General features: G+C 50.5%; 2 protein-coding genes across 2 annotated transcripts in view; one reads left to right on the top strand and one right to left on the bottom strand.

Moving 5' to 3' along the window:
- Positions 1 to 1285: 1285 nt before the first annotated feature.
- Positions 1286 to 7639, bottom strand: CXCR5 (C-X-C motif chemokine receptor 5). Its single transcript, XM_041458156.1, has 2 exons — positions 7511 to 7639; positions 1286 to 2435 (listed from the first exon to the last, which is right to left on the bottom strand). Exons 1-2 carry the CDS (start codon positions 7547 to 7549, stop codon positions 1359 to 1361), a joined length of 1116 nt encoding a protein of 371 aa, XP_041314090.1. The 5' UTR covers positions 7550 to 7639; the 3' UTR covers positions 1286 to 1358.
- Positions 7640 to 9295: 1656 nt separating this feature from the next.
- The window catches only part of DDX6 (DEAD-box helicase 6), a 16335-nt gene continuing 16066 nt past the window's right edge, over positions 9296 to 9564 (top strand). The window contains exon 1 of the mRNA XM_041458084.1: positions 9296 to 9424. The gene's annotated coding sequence lies outside the window, so the exon portion shown is untranslated. The remainder of the gene's footprint in view (positions 9425 to 9564) is intronic.

Here is a 9564-nt window from a genome sequence, read left to right as displayed (position 1 = left end):
GCCACAGCACTCTTTAGGAACAGAAATGTCATGGAGCAGTGTTGTGGGCCTGCTGCCATGCTAAACTGTGACAAGACCTCCTAGGCAGCAGCAAGCTGTCTTGAGTCTGCTGGGGCTTCCCCACACACCAGCTTGTGGTGTAAGAATTAATGATGGGGAAAGCTGCTGCTCTTACTTTGAAGCAAATTATCATCAAGCTGCCCTGATCTGAGCAGTTTCTGCATACTTGCAGTTTAGGGCAAGATCACCACCCAGGTTTGTTCTCTGTAGACCTCGATGCAGTTAATCTCTGAAAGCCCTGTAGGTGCAGGTGGAGGAAAACTAACAGAAAGCATAGTGCAAAGCAAAATGCCACATTTCCTCTAGCCTTGCTAAAAACAAAGGAGACTTTCCCTTACTCTGGGGCAGTGGGTCTCTGCTCTCAGAACCCATAAATAGCCATACAACTAGCTGCCAAAAAAAAAAAAAAGTTATACCATCACCTTTACAAGGCTGTGTGGTTTCTCTCCCCTGTGTGCGCTCACAAGACAGAAGACATCTCCTCAGATGGTGTTCCTCCTTAAAGGAAAACTTTTGCATAGTCAGGCATTTAGTTGAGCAGCCACTCACAGGAGATCATAACAGCAGTAAAACAGATGAAAAGAGTGGGGAAGGATGCAACTGGTGTCAGGAAAGGAGTCTGTGACACCGAAATCTTTCAGTCTGTGGGAGGACCTCCTTGCACGAGCTGTGTTGGGAAGTTGAATGTGTTGTGGCAGGCTGAGGGGATGTTATGCAGCAGGAGGACAATGTTGCAGTCAAAGAATGTCCAGCACAGTATGCCCATGCTGTTGGATTGAGCTTTGCAGCCCCCATCAATCCTACCTGCATCTCTCCAGTTGCAATGGCCACTGAGTCTCACAGCTTCCCTTGAGCATATGTGTACCAACTTAGCTAGTGAAATGGAGACCTGCTTACTGACATGACTCATTTACTTGGCTGCACATTTTTCCTTAATCCTGGTACCCCAGTCCTGTGCCTGGCTTTGTGCACAAGATGCCTGCAGTCCAGTTTTCAAGGGAGAGGTGGGAATGTCAGGTTCAACCCACTTGAGTGCCCATCTTCATTCAGCTCCACAAGAGCAACCATCAGACATCAGCGTTCACCAACAGCTGCCAGATGGATCTCTACAAGTTTGAGAACCAGGAAGAGCCAAGCAAGGTATCTGATGCGATTTGGGTGTTTGGTGGCTATTGGACCTGTTTCCTGAGGAGTGAAGGAAGTTGTGGGGATGCTTGTGAAACTTGTAACTGAGACCACAGCAAGTGTGCCACTGGGAAGGAAAAACCCAGTTCTGCCCTGCAGGCAGCCTTTCCCAGCTAGAAAGTGGAGATGGAGGTGGTGTTGTCAGACTCTATCCCACTACCCTTCCTTGTCACCTCCAGAATCTCCTGCAGGGTCTCCTGGCTTATGCAGCCAAGCTCCTGAAGGATCCGGAAGAAGTCATTACGGAACTTGACCCCAATAAAAGCGTAGAGGATGGGGTTGAGGCAGCAGTGTGTGAAACCGATGGCCTCTGTCACCATGATGGCTGTGTCCAGTTGGTCTTCCAGATGGCAGCTCTTGGTGAAGGCTTCTAGCTTGGTAAGTGTGTTCAGGAAGATGACGATGTGGTATGGGCTCCAGCACAGGAGGAAGATGCCTGTGACCAGGATGGCCACACGGACAGCTTTTTGCCTCTGCAGGCGCTGGGACTGACACAGTGCCCGGATGATGGCCATGTAGCAGTAAGTCATGACCAGCAGGGGCACAAAGAAGCCCACGGTGTGGTAGAGGAAGCGAGTTGCCAGCCATGCATTGTTTCCATCAATCCCAACCTCTGGAAAATAGCAAATGCTGCGGTTGCTGTCATCTGTCCAGACTTCCATGAAGACGAGATCGGGTAAAGTCAGAAGCAATGAGCAGAGCCAGACAGCCGCGCAGGTGAGGTGGATGGAGCGAGCTCTGCGTTTGCGGTAGGTGTGGATTGCATAGACGATGGCCAGGTAACGGTCCACTGCGATGCACCCCAGCAGCATGCTACTGCAGTAGAAATTGATCTTGTGGACAGCACTGAGTATCTTACAGAGGAACTTCCCAAATACCCACCCAGCCAAGCTCTCCACCACACTGAATGGGAAGGTGAACAACAGTGCCAGGTTGGCCAGGGTGAGGTGGAAAAGGAAGTTTTCTGTGGTGGTACGAGACCGCTTGAACCTCTCTAAAATGACCAGGACCAGAGCATTACCCAGAGTCCCCAACACAAACATCAGCAGATAGATGAGGGGCATGAAGACCTTTCTGAAGGGGTCTCCCTGGTTGCCAACCACAGATGAGGCTGGGTTGAAGCAAAAGTAGCCCTCCAAAGAAGGGGTGGTGTTCTCAGCTTCGTAGTAACCGCTCAGCTCCACCTGGCTCTGGGGAACGGAGAGAGTCTTGTTAATGGAGGGGAGTTTCTCAACACAAGAACCCAGTCCCCCAGCTGCACCTGACAGACCTAGAGCAGAGCACCCCCATGTCCTGCAGGCCACCTGCACCACGAGGTGATGCTGTCTGCAGTGGATGAGGCCCCTCCTGCGTAGGAGGCCACTCTACTGTCAGGAGGTGCAGCAGCAGGTGGAGAAGGTTTTCTCCATCTGTGACAGTGAGGGCTGCTCAGTCTGTAATCTTTGACTGGAGTATTTGGGGACGTTTTGGAGTCCAATCAGATGATCAGTTTCATCTTCTGGTTCTTGCCAAGTTACCTGCTGGCAAATTTTGCTTTCTCACATAGAATGGAACCGTCCTCTACCAGCTTTCCCGATTTTTCCCACCCATTTCCTACATGGACCACTCCTGTCCTGCCTGCTGCCTGCTGTCAGGTATAAAGGTGGTAGGATTCACCACACAGCACATCTGTACCTCAAATTCTGTGCAGTGAACCTGTCCCCTTCTTCTCATCCTCAGAGGCCTGAGAGCTGCCTACGACAGAGCAAGGTGAGGTGGGGTCAGCAGCAGCTGCCCTTTGAGATCGCTTCCCACACTCGGAGGAAGGCGTGGGGCAGGTGTTCAACACAATGGGAGGAGTGTGCACAGCACCTCTGAGGCACTGTGGTGCCATAGCTACAGGAATAGATGATGGAGAGAGATCTGTTCTGTAGATAAACCTTTCTGTTGTGAATTAATTGCAGTCAGAGCAGGAAAGGGAAGGGAAAACACCACTCAGACCCCAGACTAATATCCAGTAAGGGAAGTGCAATAGAGCTGCTGCAGATGTGACTAGTCCTTGGCTTGCTGTGTCTTCTGGATCAGCCTGCATTCAGGCTGAAGCTGAGGGCAAGTCTCAAGTACCAGGAAGCTAGAATTCTGCTCAGGATAAGCTCCCTGGATCGTGGCCATGCTTCAGCTGGCCTTGCACAAAAAGAGAGCAGTGGAGGAGGCTTGTGGCAAACTGAATATTAGTGACAACTGGGAAGAGCTCAGCAGCAGTCAGCCTGAGGTCCCCCACCCACACCCTCTCTGGAGACCTGTGCTGAGACTTCAGTGTTGACCACAGCGGAAGTCTCTGCTAATGCTTTCATACCTTTCACTGCCAGCTGCAGCAGTTTGCACCTGCTGCTCCTTCCCTCATCAGCCAAAGTTCCTGTCTAAAAATACCAGCCCTGCTTTACACAGTTTTAGACCTGATTTTGGGGTTTTTTGCTCACCCAAGGGGCTACTAAGCAAAATTACTGTGACCAGCCTGGAGTCTTGTGTTGTACCTAGCTAAGGAAGAGTGATTTATGTTTCTTCTCTCTCAGGCAGCTTTCCCTGGGTAATGCCTCTGCACATGATTGTGGGGGGGTAAAGAAGTCACTTGACAGCAACAGGGCTTATCTAAACTCCTCTGCTACTGACACCACCTGCATGGTTCCAAGAGGAGCCTGGGCATGCTGATGGGGCATAAGTCTAAGGGGCACTACCAAACTCATAGAGCAGAGAGCAGGCGCAGGCAGTCCCCAAGCAGTGGATGGTAGGAGGGTCCACTCCCTAAGAGCACTCCAGTTTTCCCAAGGGAATGAGTCCTTGGGAAAAGTGTGGTATAACCCTGCCCAGCTCTTGCTAATCTAACTGTGGGGCTGCAAGCCTTTGGTGAGAAGCATTTTGTATTACCAAAGAACTTTTATTTTTCTGGTTTAGGGTATGATTTTGGGCCTTAAGAAATCCCTCCCAGTTATTTTCCTATCCAGCTTGAAAGTATTTCCTGCCTACTCTGTACCCAGACCTTTCATGAGGAGTTAGCAACACACAGAAATCTGTGATGTGTTGGCCAAGGCCAGATCCTTGAACCTCTCTGATAAAAAGCAAAACAACCTAAAAACCTTTCCAATTTTGAGTAGTGACCAAACCAGGCTGCTCAGGCTGTGCAGGTGACTGTGCTGAAAACCCCAAACAGATTATATGTTGGAATGGGAAATTTCACTGGGAAGAGGTTGGACAATTCCAGGTTTGGAAGGAAAAATGAAATTATGGAAAACAGCAGGGTTTGCTGGCTGGAGTGTGAGCCATGCCAGCACCATTGATGGCAGTGGATGGGCAGCTTGGGCAGTGTTCAGCAGCTTTGGTTGCTGACCAGTTTCCAGATCACCTTGTATTTGGAGCCGGAAGTGCAGAGGCTGAGTGCCACTATCAGACACCCTCTGACTGCTGATGGGGAGCAGGTAGGGAGGGCTCTTAAACCACTCACTGTGGGTGGGGGAAGCGTGTGTGGAGCTGTGTTTGGATCGTCCTTGCCTGCATGTCTGAGCAGAGCAGCACATGTGGGTAGGAGCACACAGAGATGAGTTGGAGACAAAGAGGATGAAAAATCAGAGTCTGGGCTGAGACAGGAAGGGCAGGGACCAGAGCTGCAGGAGATGCACTGAATATGACAAGCTGAGGCTTCTGGGAACTCTGCTGCAATTCTAGGACTGGAAGTGGGTGGCTGCCTGATCTGGGATGGGATAAATCAACATTGAGCATGCAGAGGGACCTTTGTACAGGTCTTCTGCATGACAACTGCAGCAGATTTGGGGGTGGGAGAAAAAGTGTTGTCTCTGTAATAGAGCAGTCAAGTGCATGCCTGGGAAAGCTGTTCCTGCATGCTTTTTGTTCAGGGATCCCTTTACCCTATAACCTGCATCACAGAGTTATTCTGGTCTCCGTGTGTCAGCTGTTTTTCTCAGTTCCCCACAACTATCAGTGATCAAAACATTTGGCTGTAGAAGTGAAGCAGCTTGTCCACTGTTACGGATTTTCCATGGAATCATTCCCTTTTAGTTAATGCCAGGGCTGGGAGCAGTAAATCTCATTTTCAAAACCTTAGAAATGCAATTGCCTACATCCGTACGATCTACTGACAGAGCTTCTGCTCATGACTTCTGCAGCGGCTGAACCAGGGAAATCCAGGAGTAAGACCAAGGCCTGTGGAAATGCCATGTTACTGCAGTGTAGGTGCCTTAACACTCTTAAGTCATTTTGGTCCCATTGCAATGAAAACTGGCCTGAGTAACCTCAGGGAACCTGGTGCAGATCTCAGTGGTTCTTCTGAAACTTGTTTTTGGATGTCTAGTCCACAGCTGAGGAAGGTTAGCAGGCAAAGCATTTTTGGTATGGAGAAACAGGGTTATCATTTTGGGCATGGTACTTTTCTGCAAGGTTACAGAGTCAAATGGTCTCATATGGTATCAAAATTTAAGTGAGGCCCTCACTGTGTCCACTGTGTGATACTGAGATAAATGCTCTTTCGGTGTAAACGTTCTCATAATTTTTCTTTCATAATTACTCAATTGATCAAATGATCCTCTCTGCACAAGGCAGGGTTTGTGTTGCCACCTTGACAAGACACTATGGAGGCCTTTTTTTTCAAATCTTTATGGGTAGGTTGCTGCTACAAGCACTGAGTATAAGTAAAGCAACATATGGCACCACCAAAGCAAATACAGAGATGCTCATGTGATATCTATGGCCTCTGTGCTCCAGGGAGGGAGCCAAATCTGGCAAGCTGCCAGGAGACAGAGGTGGGAAACAACTCCCAACTGCAGAAGTCTGAGAAAAGGTCTAAAACTCTTCCTGCTGTGGCACCTGACTGTGGGCGTCTAGTCCTAAAATTTCCTAAAATCAGCTGGGTTCCCCCACCCAACCCTCCTCCCTTCCCTTACATGGGGTTTCCTTTATGATGTAAAAGAATTCACAGCAGAGATAAAATCACTAAGCTAAGGATTATGGAAAGTTTTGTATGCAAAGAAAAGGAGGTGAAAAAGGTTTGAGTTTGGTTTTAACCTCTCAGCAAATTTTAGGGCTGCCATTGAAATTCAACAGAGGTCTGGGAAAGAAGTGTCTTCTCCAAAAAAGTTTTAAAGGAATGACCACCATTTGCAAAGGACTTTTATACTGGATGAATCAGAAAATAAATAAATAGGGTAGGGCTTGCTCTTCCCTGCTGTGTAGGAAAAAAGGAGGAACAGAAAATTTGGTAACAATTGAATCCAACATTTCTCTTTTTGGAATAACTAATCCTGAGGTCTGCTGCAGGGAACCACTGTAGTAAAAAAATAAATTTTGAGATGCAATATTTGAAAACCAGGCTAATGATAATGCTGCTGTGTCCTTGTTGTTGGATAGCACAACACAATCTATAAGGTGCAGCTGCTCTTTTCCACTTGTAAAGGCTGGGAAGAGAACTATGAGGTAGAATGACCTAGTGTCATCACTCCTTGTTAGGAGTAGTACTTGCAACTTATCTTGCACTCTAAAATTCCTCTCTTGTAAATATACAGCATGTTCCCCTTTCAGCAGAGTGTATGTGGAGCCTGTATGTATGTAGAGCCATATGTATGGAAGCTTGTATGTGGAGCAAGCAAGCAGGGTGGTCATACCAAGGGTTTTCACACATGGAGAGAGAAGACTGGGTTTGCTTGGGTATTCCAGTTGCCAAAGGAGACCAGATAAGGTGTACAGGGCTTTGCACACTGTGTACACAGTCATTTGTATCATTGAAGCCTGGTGCAAAAGGTGCCGGGCTCAGAAGAAGTGTTTTATGCCCACACTGTGCTAATGGCTGTGCAGACAGCAGGGCAGCAGGAAGCAGAGGCTGGGAGAGGCTGGCAGCACAGGATGGGACTGCTGGAGCCCCACTCTCCAGGTGAGTCACCTGGCCCTTTGCAGAGACTCTGGTCTGTGTCCTCATGCAAGGACAGGGCTCGGGCTTAGTGCCTGCCAGCGCAGGTCCCGGCAGCTTTCCCCAGCAGAATACCCAGTACCCCTGGATCACAGTGGCTGTAGCCACACTATGCCAGCTCTCTGCAAGCAGCAGCTTGTGGTCAAGTCTTAACTTAAGGGATGCAAGGACTGATTATGCTGGCATAAGAAATGGCGCAAGCCCTGCCTCTGCCAACAGGAGTGTTAGAAGATGGATGGCCAGAAACCTGGCCTTTCAGCCCACCCCAGCTCTACCTGCCATTCCTGTTATCAAGCAAAGCCAGGCCCAACTCACCAAGTCATAGGTCTCTGATGAGTAGCTGACAGGCCCCATGGTTTGAGGGGCAGGATCCGTCTCTCCTCCAGAAATTGCTACAAAAGTTCTTTTCTGGGGTGGAGTTAATCATTTAAGTGAGCGGGGAGGGGCACAGAATGTAACAGTAGAGTATTTGCAAGGCAAATGAGCTACAGGCATAGAGATACCTGATTGATGTAAAGATTAGCAACTAGCTTTATAATCTTTTTACTAGTGCTGTAAGTTGATTTTTAAAGTACAGTTTGAAGAGTCCATATTCCTTTGGTCCATACCGCAGAAGATCCAGAACATCTTTAGGTCTTCCCTGGAAACCTTCTTGCCCACAGCTGTCCTTGTTACAGGTGGTCTGAAAGGCTTTGAAAAGTCCTGTGCTAAGGACCACCCTTACCAGAAACCTCCTGGATCCAGACACTTCTCTGGAGCTGTGCAGGACTTTGAACATGGGTATGGTCTGTATGATCGTCATTCTCTGCCTTGGGGTCCTCCTGGCTGCTTTAACCCCAGTGACTTGTAGTTGTTTTCTGCTCCTTTTTCTGCTGCTTCACCCCTCGTCTGGGCTTAGGGGAGTGTGAGGTGGCTTGCACAGGAAAACAAAGCCTTAGCAGTCACTCTGCAAGTCTAGAGCAGGGCTAGCAGGGGCTGGGCAGCTTGACTTTACAGGGTCAAGACGGGAAATCAAGATTTTCCCTGCTCGGGGAAATGGGCATTTTGTTCAGTGATGTCACAGCAGCAGACTCACAGTGAGAATGCCCTAGTCTGGGTCAGCAGAGCAGGATGGCATTGCAGCTGGCATTTTGGCAGACAGCTTTTCCTGTGAGAGCAGCTGAGGTGGTTTGACAAGCACAGTTCTTGTCCTCCTCTTGTCTAGCTACAGCTGTATCAAGGCCTCTCCACCAGCAAGGACTCTGGTGGGACTTTGGACTGGTGAAGGAGGAGGTGGTGTTATTCTCATGAGCACTGCTGGGTTACAACCACTCCTCCTGTTTCTTAGATCCCCACTTGTTGGGCACCTGCTGCCCCGAGGATGTCGCTGTCGTCCCCTGCCGTGAGGACCTCTGCGTGCACCTGCATGTGCTCATCAGCTTCTGGGCACGGTTCCCCTGGGAGGATGGAGAGCAGCAAACCCGGAGGGAGGCCGCAGGAAGCTCGCACTGCGCCTCGCTCACGGAGAGCACAGACCGAGCAAGCCCTGTGCTGCAAGGCCTGAGGGGTAAGGCAGGAGTGGGGCCTCACCGGGCCCCGGAGATGGACAGGTCAGGATGCTCTCAACCAGCCACAGCTGCAGCGTGGGGTTTGTGCCTTTTGCTGCTCAGGATGGAAAAACAACCACCCAGAGACAGCTGTAGATGTGAGGAACTAGATAAAACCAGGAACGTTCTTGTCCTAAAACATTTGAAGAAAAAACGGTCTGCAGTAACCACTAAGATTACATTCCCATTGTGTCTCGGTTTGTCAAAATCCACGTCTAAGTAACAGCTGTCTAAAAAGAAATGCCAATCCCCAGCCCGTCACGATCGCCGGTTACGACTCCTACAGTCTGTGGCTCAGTCCCTCATTCTCACGTTTGTGTTGGCTCTGTTTTAATGGCCACACGGCGAAGCCCCGTTACATTTCCAGGTTACGAGGGAAGCGCCAGCTCTGAGGGAGCAGCGCGAGCCCCGCAGGCGCGGTCACGCAGGCGCCGCCCGCTGGGTGGGACGTGACGCGTGGCGCACGCCGAACGTACGTGCGTACGTGGTGCGTGTGGGGCGGGGCGGTGCCGCCCGCCGGGAGGGGGAGGGCGCACAGGAGGAAGGAGGAAGCCGCCATCTTGGAGCGTCGAGTCGCCATAACAAGGCACCGGGGGAGCGAGAGGATTTTGTACCTGGGCGAGGGGGAGCACGGCTGGTGGCGGTGAGGACGGGCCAGGGCGGGCATGGCTCCGTGGGAGCAGGGCGAGGGGGCCACTGCCGGCGGGCCGCGCCTCGCGGCCTGCGGCGAGAGCGCGGGCCTGAGCGGGGCCTGGCGGCGCCGCGGGCGGGGCGGGGACGGCC

The sequence above is a fragment of the Pyrgilauda ruficollis genome, unplaced genomic scaffold, assembly GCF_017590135.1.
Source record: "Pyrgilauda ruficollis isolate IOZ18807 unplaced genomic scaffold, ASM1759013v1 scaffold126, whole genome shotgun sequence".
Classification (NCBI taxonomy): Eukaryota; Metazoa; Chordata; class Aves; order Passeriformes; family Passeridae; genus Pyrgilauda; species Pyrgilauda ruficollis.
The sequence above is the reverse complement of the archived record's forward strand: the minus strand, read 5'-3'. Positions and strand labels throughout refer to the sequence as shown.